The sequence below is a fragment of the Xiphophorus maculatus genome, chromosome 13 (assembly GCF_002775205.1).
Source record: "Xiphophorus maculatus strain JP 163 A chromosome 13, X_maculatus-5.0-male, whole genome shotgun sequence".
In the NCBI taxonomy this organism is placed as follows: Eukaryota; Metazoa; Chordata; class Actinopteri; order Cyprinodontiformes; family Poeciliidae; genus Xiphophorus; species Xiphophorus maculatus.
This window is the reverse complement of record NC_036455.1, coordinates 24,071,341-24,090,473: the sequence shown is the minus strand read 5'-3', so window position 1 is coordinate 24,090,473 and position 19,133 is coordinate 24,071,341. Positions and strand designations below refer to the sequence as shown.

Sequence of the window (19,133 nt, the reverse complement as noted above, 5' to 3'; positions counted from 1 at the left end):
ACAGAGAGGTGGAATCCAGGAGGGAGAGGAGAGAAGAGGAGGTATGTGGGCCATTTCCACTCGAGAGAGAGTTCAGAGGGGGTCGCAGAAGCAGCAGAAGGCTGCTCCAAATGGATTTTCCTTGTTTGTAATGAGGCTCCTTCTTGCAGAGCATGTGGTGTGTTTGAATGGAGAGAGAAAGACAGACGAAGTGGCAAAAAGAGATAGAGAGGTGGCAAAAATGGTTGGATGGTTTTAGTATGACAGGAGCACCAGGAGGAAGGAGGCAAACTAAGACCCCGGGTGATGAGACGTGGGAAGTGCGAAAGTGTTCAGTCATAGATCTTTCGGATGTTATTGTGCAGTAGCCAGAGAGATGAAAGAGGCTGGGAGAGGATGAATGGTGGGAGGAACAATCAGTTTGTGCAAGTAGAGATGATCATAGAGAGGAAATGAAATAGATGTTACACAGATTTGAAGGTAAAGATGTTTTAGACTTAAGATATTGCACTTGGCACAGCCTTTTCAGATTCAAAAAAAAAAAAAAATCAAAGAAGTTTTGGGGTATGTAGCCTTTGCCTTTATCTTTTAAACTAGTTGCTTGAGGCACATGTGAAATCACTCCAATGCAGGGAAAGCAGCATGGTTGTGGTTTTACGTAGCCTTTAGTTTTAGGTCAGAGCAATTTAATGAGAAACACATGATAGAGACCTTCATCCCAAGGAAAATCTGAAAAGGCAATGACCTGTTTGAGCCCGTCTTTGATGTGAACTCTGGTTCTGCACTCGGGCTACCTTCCTGCCTCTTTTCTCCTGCCTTATTTTTCTCTCCTATCCACTTTACTATCATCTTGTTAAAGTACTTTTGTAACCAATTCTGTCTCTAAAATGGGTTTGACTTGTGTTTATTTTCACTCTCTGTTCAGAAGAGTTGCACGGTGTAATAATTTGAGATGTTTAGTTTCTAATACAGTGGTGTAACAATAAGGAATTAGATTTTTAAAGTGTGATCAACTTGGGCAAAAAATACCACAGATTTTTGTTATAAAAAAGTCTTCCAAAAATAACATTTGTTAAACTTCCTAAATAATGCAAGGGATGTTACTGCTTTTGTTGACCACAAGCCACTCACCTTAGTCTTGGCCAAAGTGTTAGAACCGTGGTTGGTGCAGCAACAGCGGCACGTCCATCATTTTGGAGTGTACCTCAGACCTTCAGCATTTCCTCAGGGGCCATTAGGTCATGCAAACATGATCCAACATAAATCATGTTTACATTTTGGAAGAGGTCTCCTTTCATGAAAGTGGTGCAACCCTTCTTGGTGATGTCACAACCAAGAGTCCTCGACCTTCGGTTTATATTTGCTGGGGTCAGTGAGTTTTCAATGCAGTTCATTGCCTTTCACACCCGGGTGTGAAGTTTGTGTGGCCGTATGTCCATGGAGATGTTTGTCAGCATGTCGAGTTGCAATGGCAAACCAAGGCTGCGCTGCAGTTTCTCATTCCACAGGGGATGTTCAAACATGTGCACATGGACTTCTTGAATCCAGTTCTACCATTCAAAGCTCTTTCAGCCAGCTGACCAACAGTGTGAAACAACGAGTGGAAAGAGGGCAATGCTGCATTACTCTATGCCCCATACATTCAGGGAAGAATATTGCTTGAAATATTTATTAAATGCCAACACAGCAGTGCAACTTAAAAAATAGACACAAGCAAAGGACATTTTCACATAGGGGCTTATAATATCTCACACTTTCAACATGAGCAATTCTGGCAGTAACAGAATTGCTCTTTACAAGACAAAGTTTGTGTTTTAAAGAAACACCATACTACCACAATATCTTATTACACCCCTACTTCACTCAAAATGGGTTTTTTTATTATTGTTCTGTTTCCTTTTCTTGTTATTTGTCCCAAATTAGCAAACATTATATTACCTGAACTTAAATAGGAATAATCCTTATCCTTTCTACAACTAATCAGGGGAAGAGGCAAAAATGTTCAAAACACATACAGGGAGGAACTGGGGATTCTGCCCTGTTTGACCATACAATGAAAGGGTTTTTAATTTTACGTTTTGTCATTTAAAAGCCAAAGTCAAGCCTGAGTGCACAGGTGGTCGTGACAAAACGATGGGATCTGCAGCTTAGAAATTCCTTCCAATAAGACGTGATCTAACGGGAGAACGTGAAGAAAGAAGGAAAGGGCCGGAGCATTTATGAGAGCAAAAAACGAGGGCAGAGAACGAAGCAAAGGGAGAAGTCAGAGGCAGTGCACAGATGGTGAGCTGTCAGTGGCCGGCTGTGCATTTGTCTGTGTGTGTGTTTGTGTGTGTAGTGCTCATACCCTTCATATTTGTGGATGCTACATGAATTCAGAGTGCATGTCTGCCCTTGCTTTCTTGTGTGCACCCATGCGTGTGTGTGTGTCTGTGCCCTCTGTGCTGAGGAGAGGTACTGTATGTGCGCAGAGCTGTTCTACCCAGATGGCACTGGCAAACAGACACTGCAAGGCTGGCAGAGTTGGCACCGCTATGCGGTGCACAGTTGGCACTAGCAGCCACCATGCTTTCCCCTATGTACTGAGAGAGAGTACCTGCTGCCATCCTCCTGAGCACCGACTGACTGTCTAGATCCTGATTTATTCCACTGATAAACCTTCTCTTTAACCCCGTATGAGAATAAAACATCTTTTGTATGCAAGAATCATTGTTCCCAAGCTGCAATTTGTGGTTCTGAATGAGCTTTTATGAGATTTACATGGTGCATAAGATTTAAAGAAGGATTTGAAAACATGACACTATCCTTCAGTGTTATCTATAACTTTTACCTATTAAAATTTTAACTGTTAGGCTTCGGTAAAATTAGAAAGTCCTTTATGCACACAATATTATACGTTTTTGCTCTACTGCTCTTTATGGTTTAGTACTGAGACCATAAAAAGTTGGTTAATTGGTCAGGTTGTTGTAGCTTGTAAATTACTGTCTTAAAGTCAAGTTTCTTTCAATAAAATAGATGGTAGTTCTCTTGTTTGTTTTTTGCTGCTGAAAATATTTCCACATAGCTATTTTTTTTATTTCAAGTCAGTGAAAAATGCAAGAGCATTTTGTCAGCTTGCTTACTTGCAGCAGACCAACAAGTGTGAGAATACAGCACTTTTTAGGTATCTCATAAAAATGACTATAAACTAGGATAATGGAGTTATGGGAATTTTGTTGTGATTTTGACATAAAACCCTGACAGCAGTCAGTGCCTTCAATCATATAAGACAGAAAGCATCATGCTGTAACAGAAATTCAAAACACATCTTTGGCTTTTTTAAATGTTTTCAGGTGTACACAGCTGCTTTGTAATATTTGTGTTCACTCTGTTGTTGCAGCAAGAGCTTTCATGTCTTAATTTCATTGTCAAATAACTGCACACTGCTATGATCAGGCTGATCTACAGGCCTCGGCTGGCAAGATACCAACACCAGAGGCTTTCCATCTGAGCGCCTTGATGTTTTAGCTTAATGTGCGTGTGCGTGTCTGTGTGAAGCGAACAAGCAGAAACACACTATTCTGTTCAGCTACTGGGAATAAGGAACACATCCCTCCTTGCACAGATGCACGGGAATAGGTGTGTCTTCCTCTGTGTGGGCTTTGGTGGACTTTATGTTTCATATGCCATAGTCAGGAAGTGTAAACTAACCACAGATGTATGTGTTTGTGTGTATACTGGAATTTTTGTTGTTTTGGTGTGAGCAAGTCTATAAGTGTGTGAGCTTGTGGGGAAGCAGCTGTGCAAGCAGGAGCAGAGTGTGCCAGGTCGGGAACACTTAAGCAGAACTAAGACACTGTGCAAGAATGCGCACGTATTGGTGTGAGTCTATATTCTGGAGCATATGTGTGTGCGCGTGGTAAGGCTTGCATGTGTTTGTGTTCTTGTATATAAGGAGGAGGGAGGGAGGGCTGAGGGTTTTGGGAGTGGGGAATTTGGCCACCCATCTGCGCTCGGCTATTTTGCTACTGTTTCTGCAGACGCACACAGACACACACACGCCAACACACAGCACTGCGCTCATACGCTCACACATGCTTAGTGCCGTGCCAGGCAAGCTGTTCACTAGCTGGCGCTGGCAGCGCTCCAGAGAGAGTGGTGGCATCCATCTGTAGAGCTGGAGAGCGATTAGGATGTGTGTGTGTGAGAGAGAGTCTGTGGGTGTGTATTTGTGTTTATGCCATGGGAAAACAAAACAGCGGATCTGTGATGATGCTATTAGCCATCTCCCCATTCAGAGTTGCGTTCTCTGAAAAAGCTGCTGGTGTTTGATGGACAGCGGGGAGGTCGATGTGAGGGGGACAGTGATCTGAAGCGCTTGCTGCAGGACAAAAACCTTGAGGCATGAATGAGTTTTACCAGCACATTGTACATATGTTATTGGGCCGACAAAGACATCTGCATTTATTTATTAAATGTAGCAGGTTATTTTTCTTCTTACTTCTGTCATTCGCTTAAGGCTACATTGATGTTTATATTTTATGGAACAAAGATTTTATGTAACATAGTTATTTAAAAACATTTTATAGAACATTATTTCTACTGTCACAAAAAGCTGACCATGTGTTTTCATATTCTTTTAAAAACTGTGTACTTGAGGGGTATTACAACTTCTAATGTAAGAGCCTCTTCAAAATAATACTAAGAGATGTAGGAAAAATATGCTAAGAAAAATATTCAAATTAGGATTGAATCTACTACTCTTTTCTTCCTGTCCTGGATTTACAGATTTACAAATTTAGTGGGAAATAATAATTTTTTTAGCCAAATGTGTCTTAATAAAATTATTTATCTGTTCTTATAAAAAATGCCAATTAATAATTATTTGCACTCTTCTGAATAATTAGCAGAACATTTTTTATTGGGACTTCCTCGGCCAATTTGACGACTTTTCTTTAGTGATTCCTATTTGATTCCAGTCGAGAGTCTTAGGGAACATGTCATTATGTCATATATTATACATTAAATCTAAAACTAAATAAGTAGTTTAGACAGATATTTGACAGAGGTCTGAGTAATCGTGGGCTTGCCTTTAAATGCACTGAACCCATATTGACTCTGATCTGTGGGTTAACGATTGACAGTAAACTGAGACATTAAAGGTCTTTATATTTGACTTTCATGGATTGGGACTTGGATAATCCATCTTCCAAGTACAAAATGTAATGCACCATGACAAAGGCCCAGTCCTCACTAACACGAAACATCACATAGAACAATCCCACGTACTTTACTTTTTAATGTTAAGCATGTGAATGACATGGATTGGAGTAATTGGAGTAAAAAAAAAAATATGTTCAAAAAGATTCAATAGACGGAGCTTGATTCCTATCAAGCCTCTTGTACTCTTTACTTACAATCCAGGTTCGAACCTCCTACAACTTCCACCCGATTTTTTAACAAGCCAGTAATTTGACGTTAAAACAAAAACAGTCTTTAAATAAAATGATGGCTGCATTTTTGTTACTACATACTGCTTCTGTAGATTGAAACATTTTATTTTTACCTCCTTATCTCTTTTATGCTTGTTGGTGAATGGATTCAGATGGCAGTGAGTTGACTGGGTGACGACACAACAAAAGGAAAAAAAGTGATTAAAAACAAAAGAGCCCAGAAGAAAGTGTGTAGACTTCAAAGAAACACCAGTGACCTGCGATGGATCGTCGCAGTACTGACTGTACTATCCCCTGCTGCCTTTGCCTCTGGCTGGTCTCCACTCACAGCCATTAGCAAACTACTGTCACGATGTTACACACACATGTACACACACCCACACAGCCATTCTGTCAGCCTGGTAATGCCCCTCTCCAAGGTCCCACAAACCATAACTCTGGCTTTCTGCTCACCAGATGTGACTTGGGCCCTGTTGTTTTTTTTTTTAAACACCTTCTCTTGCGGGGCAGAAGAGGAACGGTGGTGAAGAAAACAGTGTTAAAAGAATAGGGAGTAACGTTTTTCAGAGAACAGGGGTGAGGGGCTAAGTCCGGTTTTATGTTGTGCAAATCTGGTTCTGCTTAGCAGGGCCCTGGAACACATTTTATAAATTGCAGACATATTTTTTCAAAGCATTTTTTTTTTGGAGGGAAGATAGTTAACTAGCAGTAATTCTTAACACATGGCAGCAGTCATGTGATATTCTGAAAACTTTTTTTTTCTGCTTCCATCATCTGCTGCTCACATTTGATTTCCACATCTGTCTCTCATGAACACTAAATGTTATCTCCTAATTTCAGTCTCTTTGCAGCATCCTCGTTTCTCTTTTTCTGCAGTCTTCTTTTGTTTGTTGAACTCGTTCCCATATCTGTTGCAGACCTCAGGCACTCATCTCAGTCTGTTTTTCCACAACACTCATTTAACCACTATGCAGTGATGCTGACATCTCAGCTTGAAAAATGCTAAACAAAACTAGGGCTGCACAATATTACAAAAACACGCAACAACCTAGGTGAATGTTGCGATAACTATATGACTTGTGACAGATAAATCATTTAAGTGTTTATGTCTATCCAGCTTCTGGAAAAAACACAATTTAAAAGCAAAGGTTTTATTGAAAATGTTGCCCCTGGTCAACATCTGCTGTTTTGGTATTGAAAAAAGCTCAGTTATAGGCTATTAGTGACTTTACCCACTTACCAACTTTTTATCTTTTAAAACTTTTTATATTAAACTACAAGTGTTGCGAGCACAGAGAGTGTGAGTGTAAAGTTGTCGTAAAATATTTTACCCTAACCTTAATTTTTAAAATGCAATGTTTTTAAAAAATCGGTTTGGCACTGTAGACTCAAAGAAATTTGATTTTCTTTTTAAAAAAATGTCTTTTAGTTGTTGTTTTTTCTCCGATAACTGGGGTCAGCATAGCTGAAGACACAAAATGAATCAAAATGATGCACTGATGTTTTTTTTCTTATTGCTGCCACACTTATCTTACTAAATGTGGTGCTGTATTGAAAAATGTTTTTACTCCGCTCTAAATGTAAAAAAAGAGAAATAAGATTACTTTGTGAAACAATAAATCCTGTCATGTCTTTAAAGTGTGTGCCACTGTTGATGTGCCTCTGGCTTAAATAGTGTATGTGTTTTGGGTTAAAGGTTTTAAGATTCTCTGTGTTTGGATGGGGTATGCCACTGTTACTAGATATTTTGACATTTGTTGTATTTTGGGGAGGAGGGTTTAGGCAGGAAATAAAATTTCTATCCTCTATTTCTTCCCCAGAGGGGTAGTGGGTGATAACTTCAGTTTCAAGCATCAGGCATCCAGAAGTGAAAAAATCTTTATTTAGGCTGATCGTTTGCATGGTGTGCATGAGATTAGGTCACTGAATGCTTATTGTTGTGATTTGAGTTGTTTGAATAATGTGTAAGAACTGTGGCACTCATGTTTTAAATTTTAAGTATGTCCAAAAATACGGTGGCTTGATCAAATTATTAAGACTACAATCTGAAATGTGTAAAAAGGCAATACTGGAGCATTATTTAGCTGTAGTAAATAATGTAACGCTGTGCTTCAGCATTCCTGAAGCACACAACAGACATTATACCCCTTTCAGACATTGTGGCAGGGGTATAAGATTTGGTGGATCTTTAAGGGATTTTGAATGTACTTATGCTTATACTTATGCCTCACAGTGACAGACGGATTTTTACATTTTGTGCATATTACTAAAGGCTGACACATTTGTATAATGTGAGTAAGAAACATACAGGACTAATGTTTTTTTTATGAAAAAACGAGGAACCTACTCTGTTCGTCGCTTTAACTGTTGAACATAGTAAATACTTCCCCAGCATGTATGTGTGAATTTACTGATTTTCTTACATTTTTGTAAGAACAAGTCAAACTGTATCACATTTGTAATTTTATTCTCTCCGTATTTTTCTTTGCATTACTTTATCTAGGTTTCATTTACCTTCTACCTGGGCCTGTATTTTTTGCCTTTCATTTTCATCGCCGGTCTTTTGCTTTTTAGCATTCCACAGTTAAAGTCTGCGTTGCAACACGATTTGGTAGGAGTGTGTTTGATTTGAGAGAATGCATGATGGGATCTCTGTGAATCATTTTTAATGTTACTTAAATGGCTGCTCCCTCGCTCTGCTACTGAGACTTTATTTCAACAGATGGGTTAAACAGACATTACTATAAATCTGTTGTTTAACGGTTTGTTTCCATCAACGAGGGGTTCGAGTGTTATTCGCCATGCATGTTTTACTGTCCAGCATGTTTGTGAGAATGTGTTGCGTGTTTTGCAGGGTGTGCGTGTGCGCGACCATGTGTGTGTCAGTGTTTGTGGGACTGAGCAGATGGCGTTCAGACCTCTGCGTACGGTCGAGAAATCTCCTTATGTTCTTCTGAAACAAAAATGCAGATGAGGTGGGAGCTGCGGAAGACAGTCAGCACTGATCAGCAGCAGATCTATTCCCATCGTGGGCCATTAAGATGCGATTCAGGTCACCTTTACTCATGATATAAGAAGTTATATGGTAAGCAGAAAGACTTCTAAAATAAAGTATTAATCTCAGGTAGATAGAGAGCCTTTCAATAGCTATTATACCTCTGAATTATTTTTTATGGGTAAGAAAAATCTATTTAATATTTTCCCCTCTATTTGCATTAATAAAAGATAAGCGTGTAGGAGAGCAACATTTTAGAGGAAAGAAACAAACGATATTAATGTTTCATTTAGTGAGGCTTGAGTGAGTGTATAAAGCAAGTATTTCATAAAACCAAAACAGAAACTTTGCAATGTTGCTCCAAGTGTATATGGAAATGATTTCCTGACCTATGTTCCAGCACCATTCAGTGTGATGTTGCTGGGAGACGAGATGACTTGGCAGCCACGGATGAGATTTAACAATGCGTGATCATCAGCCTGTGTTGACAATTTTAGGAAGTGGAGGAAAAGATTAAAGAGATGAGGCGGAGTAAAAGAAAAGAGGAGAGCACAACGGCTTGGGATTTTCTCTGCATCCTGAACCTGTTTGGGAGGGAAATAAAAAAATATGATGGCAATGACATCTATGTGTGGGGGGGAAAGGGAGAAAAGAAAGTTTTTTCTGTTTGGTGAGCAGTGTGCGTGCTTGCAGCTGTGTGTTTGAGTGTTGTTTTGTGGGGTTGCGGTAGGGCGTTGCATCCATATATCTTCTTGACAAGCGGGTGGAGTTTGATGGGACATGCTCTGCATACTGCTCCATCTGGCTGGGTATTTGCGTGAACCAGTGTGTGTGTGTGTCTGTTACGCTTCTTGCATACAGATAGATCTCTCCTGGTTCTGTGCGTACTCAGTCTGAATCTCAATCAGTGCACCTTTCCCTCTGCAGTGCTCCTTTAACATACCTATCCTTTCGTTCTCTCCACTGATATCCATCTCTTGTGTCTGTGGCCCCTTTTTTCTCTCCACATCTGCAAGCAGCCAGCACAAAGCGTAATCACAAGCCTCTATCACACCATCTCACTATCACTTCATCTCTTCCATTACCTGCTCTGTCTCTTCGCACATTACCATGTACTGGGTGTGTGTTTTGATATGGTACACCCAGAGGTTTCATTCTGCACAAACATTGGCACGCTGTGAACATGAGTGCAGGATTTCTTCAGCTTTGGTGCCTCTGTCGCCTACATTTCAGTGTGTGAAAGGATTACATGACTGCCTGTGTGATCATGGCATATGTACAGAGGCGGACCCGGAATGTTCAAAGCCCAAGGCAGAATTTATTTTGGGGCCCCTTTCATGCTTGATCATTTTTTTTGTATTTTCTATTTAGCACATAATTATTGAATAATGTAGTTTATGAAAAACATTACTATTATTATTATTACTATCGATAATAATATTTGTAGCAGTAGTACTAATAGTATTACAAATATATTTCAAAATAAAATCCTCAGTTATTATAGTTTAGATTGTTGCAGATTTTGCTAGATAAAACACAATGTTAGCCCTTCAAAATAAAGCTCCTATAGTTCCTTCAAAATAAAAAGCTCAACTTTGTAATTGTAAATTGTAAAGTCAAAACAGTGATAAAAGAATGTTTCTGTTGATGTTTTGAAAAAGCTTTCAAATTTTCAAAGTAAAAGTTATACTTTTTCATCGTTACATTTTTACAAAGGTATCAACATTTCTGCTTATTGTTATTGTTATTGCTGATCTACTGATAAGCTCTTATGTTGTCTGTGAAACTAGGACAAAAAAATCCATAAACCACGTTTAAATTAGAATTCTGCTATATTCAAAGTTTGAAGGTTTTAGTAGTATATGTACAACTGTTGCATGTGTAAATCTGACCTGTGGGAATTCAGCCCTAGGCAGGAGCTAGCCATAAAAACCCACATTTTCCCCCTACAGAATAATGCTAATTTGTTTCTAATTGATGCATACATTTGCCCACACTGACTGTAAAACTCTCCATGCTGCAGCCACCAACTCTTACCATGCCATCCATCCATTTTCTTACATCCTTGTCCCTAGTGGGGTCGGGAGGTGCTGGTGCCTATCTCCAGCTAACGTTCCGGGCGAGAGGCGGGGTCACCCTGGACTGGTCGCCAGTCTGTCGCAGGGCAACACAGAGACAGACAGGACAAACAACCATGCGAACACACACTAGGGAGAATTTAGAGAGACTAATTAACCTGACAGTCATGTTTTTGGACTGTGGGAGGAAGCCGGAGTACCCGGAGAGAACCTACACATGATTACTCTTACAATGCACCAATGTCAATTTTACTGGGTTAACTTATAAAAAAGGAATCTCACCTGGCACATTATCTCGTCATTGTTTGTGTGTTAAATGGTTAAAATCATAGCGCACAACAAGACACAAACAAGCAAATATAATTCTGGCTCATAAAGTCGTCCATGCAGATTGTTTGACATTATTTCCTGGTGATATTCTTTTTCAAAACACCAAGTGTTCGGTTGTGTTGCCTGCGCTTCACAGAGTGATTTGAATACAAAATGACCCCTGGCTTTGAGCGCGATGATGAAATATACACCAGTTTGATATAACATTGTATTTTTGCCTTGAGTATTGGGTTAGCAAAGTCCTCTCTATAACACGGTGAACTGCTTCTCAGGGACCACGCTCTCCTAGATAACGTTCATTGCAACAACCTTGTTTGAGGCAAGTGATGTAACTTGGATGTAACGTTGGAAAAGGCATGAATCTCAAGTCAGGAGGGGGATAAAAATCTCCTTTCTTTGAGCTTGGCTGAAAGAGAAGCACGAGCAACGGGGAGGAAAAAAAGGCAAAGAAAGGGAGTGAAATTTTACAAACATCGAGGATCACGTAATCATGGACGACGCAAACTTGGCTGATGTAAGTGTGAAGACATATCTGTGTGTGGCAGGTAGTTGTCCGGGGTTCTGTCTTGTTTCTATGATTGATTAAAGAAGTTAAAAATCCAAGCAGCTCAACCTTTACTTTTATTTTTTCAGAAGAGCCTTTTGTAATCATGGTTATGAGAATAGAGACAGGTTAGCTTTTTATTATCTTTTCATAACAGACAAAGTAAAGGCCAGTACATGGCGGCTTGGGACGTCCCCAAGGGCAAAGGTAACCAAGCCTTTCAGTGATTCCCAGTACAGCTGCTTCAAAGTCAACATTAGGGATGATTATGAACGATTATTTTTTTATTTAAATTCCTGCTCAGTTTTTTTTCTCACTCTCAGCACTTATCAATCTCACAATCAGGTTCCAATCAAGGGAAACACTTCTTTAAACGGTAAAAAAAAAAACAAAAAAAAAACTCCCCAGCAACTTGCAAGTGATTGTCATGTAAACAAAACAAACATGAGTTACTTTCTTTTGGGGATTCCGAGTCACCCTTTCGCCAGTTTGTGTTCACTGTTTCATACCCATTTTGTTTAAAAAAAAGTTCCATTGTGTTTAGAAAAAAGTTTATATATATATATATATATATATATATATATATATATATATATATATATATATATATATATAAATTGTCATCTTAGATATAATCCTAAAACTGTCTGTATGCAATTTTCTTATTGTTATTGATTGTGGTTAGAATCACTCTTTGGGCCAGATTGTGATCCCCTGATCAAACTCAAAATAACATTAAAAACCTCCTGCTGGTAGAAAAGTGATGAGACGAAGTGGTAAAATATTCATCATAGCCTTTTTGGCTATTTTTTTTTAAGGCAGTGTCAGAGCAATTCCTTATCATATGTAGATCATACGAATACATAAGTCACAAGGGGACCACGAACCAAAATATTCAACATCATTCGATGATAATTAAAATCACCTGTATTGGTGACTGAAAAAAAAAGTTGAATATATGAATACAATAAGTTGCAATGGTAAGCTGTGGGTGTTAGTTTATTTTTGCCATAATAAATTATTTGTTATCCCAGGCAACCTACTCTATAGTGATTTCTGTTTATAGTGTGCAAAGGTCAAAACAAATGGTAACCAATCCAAAATTGCTCTGATGTTGAGTGTTGCATGTAAAGATGCAGTATTAATATTCTTGCAAGATTCTTGATGTTATTGTTTGCACTTTGATAAACAGTCCAATCTATTTTCTGTTGACTTTAGAGTTGGTCCACATTATTTATGTATTTATTAAAGATTCTTGAGAAAACTTGAGTTGCTTTCAAAACGTAAACATTGTTGAAAGCACTTTTTATTTATTGACGAACAGAGGATTGTTATTTTCCAATGCAGATCTGAGAGGTTTAACTAAAGATAAGTTATTGTGGGGAAAACTTTGAAAGTTTAGTAGATTTTGGCATGTTCATGAATCATTTATTCATTTGAAAACTAAGTAAAGCAAGTGTGTTGCATAGGGACCTCACAAAGCTAGAAACAGCCATTTTGAGATCGCTATAACTAGAACTGTGCTGTTAATGTAAAACTTTACCAATAACCATGACTGTATACGTTACTCTTAGTTACTTTAAGTAGTTAACCTGAATTAACAATTGAATTGCATTCAGTCATACTAGCATGTAAATCCAGGCTAGTATCAACTTCTAAAAAATTTTCTCCCATCAGCTTTCATAAGTTACCAAAATTAATTTACTTGTGTTTATGCTTATGATGACTGGTTCCTATCACAATAAGTTTTATTGTTTATTTGATAAACAGTTCAATATTGCCCTTCCTAATTCCGTACCGTCGTTAATCAAGAGATTTTGGAATTACTTTAAATTACTGGATGTCAAATCCATCACAAAACAGGTAGATACAATTTGATATATGTTCTATGCAAGATGCTTTTCTCTTACCTAAAAATTACCAGATGACTCAAACTGTAAAGGTATGAAACTGGCCCAGCCTTTGGGAGCTTGTGAGTCAATTAAAATCCAAGTAACTCTACTTTATTATGACAGACGGGAAACGATATGCAATGAGACACCATCGCAGCACTTATAGTCTCTCGAGTATATCTTATTCAAACCACCTCATCTACCAATATTTGTACTAAAAGCTCTTTTATGCTGCAGTAGGTAAAGAAAAAAAATCATGAATGGGGAGGCTAATGCGAGTCATCTATCTCTGTCATCTCCAGGCGTGATCGATAGGTTTAGCACCCCTTCTGTCCAAGTGAATCAACACATTGAAGAGACTCTTCTGTTCCCTCATATCTAATTGCTGCCTCTTCAACAACTGTTCTCATCCTCTTCAATCCATTAACTGCTGGACTACAGCACTTCTCAGAAGTCATAATGTGAGTTAGGTAAAGTCAAAGCACTCATCGCCCTCCCTCCACCTTCCCCTTTCCATTAAGGCTCTGCACATCAATACCCGTCTGTCCTGGACTGCCATCGATTGGCCACAGATCTGGTGCTTGCTTTCTTTATGATTTTATACAGTAACAGGACTAATAAATGGACAATAGATGTGCAGTCGGCCATTAACTTTTAACAGATGCATTAGACCGGACGAGATGCCCCATATTTCAAGGTTGTTTAAGGTTGCGTGTTGCTTCTAAATTATGCATGCAGAAGCAAGTGCTTCATGTGGTTCAGCAATCTTCTATAGCTGTAATAAAATGAGAGCTTGTCTGATTGTTTGCCTGCTCCTGTCTTAAGATATACACGCCATATTCATGGGCACAACTCCGTCAGTTGTTTTCAATCACCAGCTTGAGTTGTGTGATGTATTTTTATTTTTTCCAATTTATGTTGTTGACCTGAATTCCTATTGATTCAAGAAGCACAGCAATTGTAGTGAATGGATGCCACAGGCCCATTTTGGTTAGCATGAAGCCATCGATTTTATTCCACTTACATGCCGTGTAGTGCATCCAATCAAATCAGACGGCGAGACGGAGCTGTTTGTAAGTCACACAGTTCATGTGTGTGATAACATGTTATTGTCTGGAGGCTCGTGCGCACAGGTTTTTACACCAACTCATTCCTTATCCTTCATCTTCGTCACCTGAGGGACCGCAGATGAGTTTCAAAGGCTTGCAGGATTTGTCTCTCTTACCTCAGTGCAATCATTACGCTGACCCAGGTGTTATCTACCAATGATAAGCCTGTAACCAAACTCATCCCTTCATCCAATCACAAGGCATGTGTTGGGGGGATTTTCAAGATTAGTCTTTCTGCTTAAAATATTCAAGTTTGGCCAGATATTTTGCTTAGAAGAACATAAGAACATAACTAGCTGGAAAACCACATTTTATTTTTTCCACATCCTGAAACAGGAAGCCAATTCTGTGACCATTTTATACAATGAATGTAGGAACTGCTTTCTCTGTACAAAGGTGTTGTCACACATTTTTTGCCCCACAGAACAAATATTAATGATCAGGAAAAAATAAATAAAAATGCATAAAAAATTCTAATAAATTTGGATGATTAGCATACTTAAAAATTGGTTGCATTTTATTATCAAGTGTTTTTGATGTCGAAAGCTCTCAGCTGGTGGAAATTTGTAATTTGCTAGTGCAAGATGCAGGAGAAGAGGGTCACAATATCAAAAATCTTATTTTTCTCAGCAAGAAGCCATCTTATCTTAAATTTTAAAAAGAAAGTCAAACCAAATTTACATTTGTCCTCATTAATTTTTACCACAAAAAGGACAAGGGTTTTGTATTTCAGTTCAACATTGTTTTTGGTTTTAAAGCAAAAATCTGAATTTTTGTTGTTTTTTTTTTAGTTTTTTGATATGAACATCCAACTGCTGTTAGTTACACAAAAATGAACAGATTGGGTGAATGTTTTAAAATGTAATAATCATTGAATGGCCATCATTCCACCTACTGATATCATACTTCTTCTGAAAAATGCAATCTCCCTTCTGTTAGAGAGATAAATATATCACTTAAACTACATTGTAGTGACGTAAGTTTGTCTTTTCATTTTTAGATTTTCCGATGAAGATTAAAGTAATTGCTCTCAACTTCTGAATGCTGATTTTCTGCTCCTCTTTATGACAGGAACAAATTAACTGGGCCAAAATGACCCCACAATCAGGAAAAGTGAAACACAGAACAATTAGCAGCATGAGCTCAACAATATATTGGAATTGAATAATCACAGCCATGTGTGAAACTGTGGCTTTACTCGATTTAATTGGCCCGTTAAGCATATACAGTGTGAGGTCTTTCTTGTTTGAAGGGGAAATGATGACTTACCTGGGGTCATGATTTCCAGCTATCTTTTTTTAACGACCTTGTATTTTCACAGATCATGCTGTAGTAGGCAGTGATAGTTGGCTACTAGAGGCAAGATTTATTTCTTCTGGCATTTCTGCTGAATTTGTTAAATACACAAGACAAGTTTATTGTGTCAAAATTAGAGGTAAAGCGTTCTTTGTCTGGCCTGGATGGAAATTATAAAGAAGGGTTTTGTGCTTTCATCACATTTTCCCATCAATCCCTAATTTGTATCGACTCTTGCAACACATATTGCATCATATCAGGTAGTTTAGGTAGTTATATTGTACTAGGTTCTGGCAGTGTAATCTATTAAACCATAGACATGTCTTAATAGTATGTTAAAAGATTTGCCATAAGATTTTAGGTTTTGTTTTGAAGTTGGCTGTGCAACATGCATCACTGTTAAAAATATCATCCAGTCCACCATAAACAGCGTGGAGAACTTTTTCTAGAAAAGGCTTGTTGTGCTTTTTCTTTGTCAATGGTGTGTTTTCTGATATTGCTGAGTTACAATAAACACTGTTACCAACTTTAACATTGTACATTATTAAGAGTTAATTATCAAATTTATTTGAGGAATAATTGAGTTCAGCCGACTGTCTCACTCCCAGCAACAATCAGGATCACCGCGTTCATCGGATCTTTTGAAAACTGCTCAAAGAGAAAAATATTCCATCAAGTGAAAGAAGTGCAATATAACTTACAATCACTATTTTCTGATTGTCCAAAACCTAATTCTCGGTTAGAGTTCACAAACCTTGCTTGAAAATCTCAAATCTTTCACACACTTACATCATTCTCATTCTGCTGTCTCTGCAGCCGGTCGATGTGTACTTTAGGATAAACAAATATGGTCCAACAGGGTAAATGGAAACCAGAGCTGTGGAGCAAACATCTCCATCTCTTGCCTGTCTCCCTGCTGAAAGCCAAGTCAGTGTGACTAAAATTCTTAGTCATGGTGCGCCGCGGCTGCTGGCAGCAGGGCTTGGAGCTAATAGGCTCAGACTATCCTGCCTATTTCATTTCACCTAAGCTTGACAGAATGACACTTTGGATTCAAACAATGAAATATAGCAGAGAAAAACACACACATCCCTAAACACAGTGGAGGGTCCAGTGGAAAATGTTCATAAGTGTTCCCCCACACCCTAGCTGTAAAACAGGTATGACCTGAGTCCAGATAGACTGTCTGTTTCACTTCTTCACCATGTTGCATTTACTCCAGGGCTACAGCAACACTCTTGTTGTTACAGAATGTACTTTTGGTTCACCTTGTAGCTTTCCTTTTCTTGTCTCCCTTCGACTTTTTTTTCTCTTTTCTCTCTTTTTTTAATATAATTTCCTTTCCAAAATGTGCCACGGAGACATGATTTGATAACAGTCTGTTGATTCAATGACAGCCTTGTTACAGCTTTTTGCAAAAAGAAGCTCAGTATCTCCGCTTGCACAATGAGGGGCTCTGCCCTTATGCGCACTGCAGGACTCTGATAAGGTCTTGTTGCCGTTCCCATATATTCAATATGTTGTGTTATCGCCTGAACAGCAAGCAACTGAATTAAGTGAAAACAGACGTATCAGAGAAAATGTTTTGGTTGTGATAATGAGTTTTATCTGTGAAATGTCTCCTTTCTGAGCAGATGTGAATATAACTTAGAGATACAAGAATTAAACTGTGGGAACGAGGGTGCGCATTAGTTTAACTGTAATGAACGATGCAGTCATTATCTCCGGGTTGGAGGGGTGGGGATTGGTGGGGGGTGGTTTTGTAAAAGTGGGGGTGTGTTGGAGGGCAGTATGATTGTTTTGGGTGACACAATGTGTGCTGGAATCAGAATCAAACTCCTCTTGTAGAGCTCATTTACACAGCCAATAGATCACATAATGCACATGCAGCGCGGACACGTCGAGATCAAAACCGAGTCCGTTTAAAATTCCTTGCAGGCTTCGTCATCGATTCATATTTTGGACTCGTCTCGTGAAGATGTTTTCTTAACCGACCAGTGTTGTGACCTCTGCCTCTGATTTTGTCTTTCATCAGATCGCACTGGGAAGCGTTCCACAATGCCCGACTCACCTGCGGATGTCAAGACACAGTCCAGGTTGACGCCCCCTACCATGCCACCTCCACCCAGTACTCAAGGGGCAGCCCGCAACAGCTCCTACACACCCACCACATGTGAGCAGCGCTGCAATTCTGTATCACATAAGTCAGCACTTTGCTTCTTTGCAATGAGAATAAATGAAAGAAAAGGTAAAAATAGATGAAGCAGCAAAAGTTGATGCCATACCAGGAGTTCTGGTCATTTTTTAGCTCAAGCTGAAAAGCAGTTGTCAGGAGATATTATGTATCTGCTTGAGCATCATTGAAATAAAGTAACTGTGTGCAATATTTTTAACATTTATTGTATAAGTAATTATATGACTACAATAACTTAATATGTACTCAGAAAATGTTGCTTAGAATTGTTTTGGAAGATCAGGGGTCAAAATCCCAAATGCTTCATAAGTTATGTGACTCAAATGTTGATCAGAACCACGTTTATTGGAAGCAGAAAATAATATACAGTAATTTTTGATAGATTACAATATCATTGAAATGTTACTTCAGAAACAATATATAGATTAATTACACACTGACTGATGTTTTCAAGTCTGTATTTGTGTTAACTAAAACTTTTCCACTTACAGACAATGAAAACATAACATTTAAGATCAGAATACTAAATTAGACCAATAAAAGAAAAACATACTCAGAAATGTGGGCTTGTCTATGACACTGACTTAAAGGATGTTGTTTTCAAAAGGCAATTTTAATCTGGCAAGCGAGCCACATCGGAATACATATTCTAATTTATTGAATGACTGCAGAATTATATTCATCTCTATGGAAGATTTTAACATTTTATGGCTTTTTATCTCCAGAATTTATGAAGTAAATAAGTTACAAATGGTGAGTTTGCCAGTACAAAATGGAAGCAGGAGGAAATGTAATGGAAAAAACTTGTGTCTGAAATGGGGACACAAAATCACAAAGGAACATACAGACCCAGAGTAAAATGCCATATTTTCCAGTCTAACTTTTTTTCACCTTATTACCTAGTTTTTAGTCTTTAAAGCAAGCCTTTTTAAGAGTTCGGGTCAGAAACTTCACTGAACCTCAAATAACAGCAGAACCTTAACCCACCCCTAAAGTAAGACCACAGTCGACCTGAACATTGCCTTAATTTCACCTTCGTTTTGAAAAATATTTATGGATGAGCTGACTCTTCCACAGGAGAGCTCCATGGGAAGACAGCTAAAGTATGTAAATATTAAAAAGGGGGTTAACATCACCTTAAGACTTTATTATCAAGTTGCATTGAGTCTTTTCCGTAAGGCAGAGCTCCCTCCGCTAGTTCATTAACACCCACGCTTACAAACTGTTGGAGCTTTGCCATGATACGCACATCACTGGTGATGAGCAAATTATACCCTTGTATTC

General features: G+C 38.5%; 1 protein-coding gene across 2 annotated transcripts in view; it reads left to right on the top strand.

Annotated features, from left to right (window-relative positions):
* Window positions 1-19,133, top strand: part of runx1t1 (RUNX1 translocation partner 1) — a 73,942-nt gene that overhangs the window by 23,681 nt on the left and 31,128 nt on the right. For both annotated transcript variants that reach the window (XM_005797430.3, XM_023344990.1), the window contains exon 2: window positions 17,691-17,828. In XM_005797430.3, the coding sequence (XP_005797487.1) occupies window positions 17,691-17,828 (138 nt within the window). The remainder of the gene's footprint in view (window positions 1-17,690; window positions 17,829-19,133) is intronic.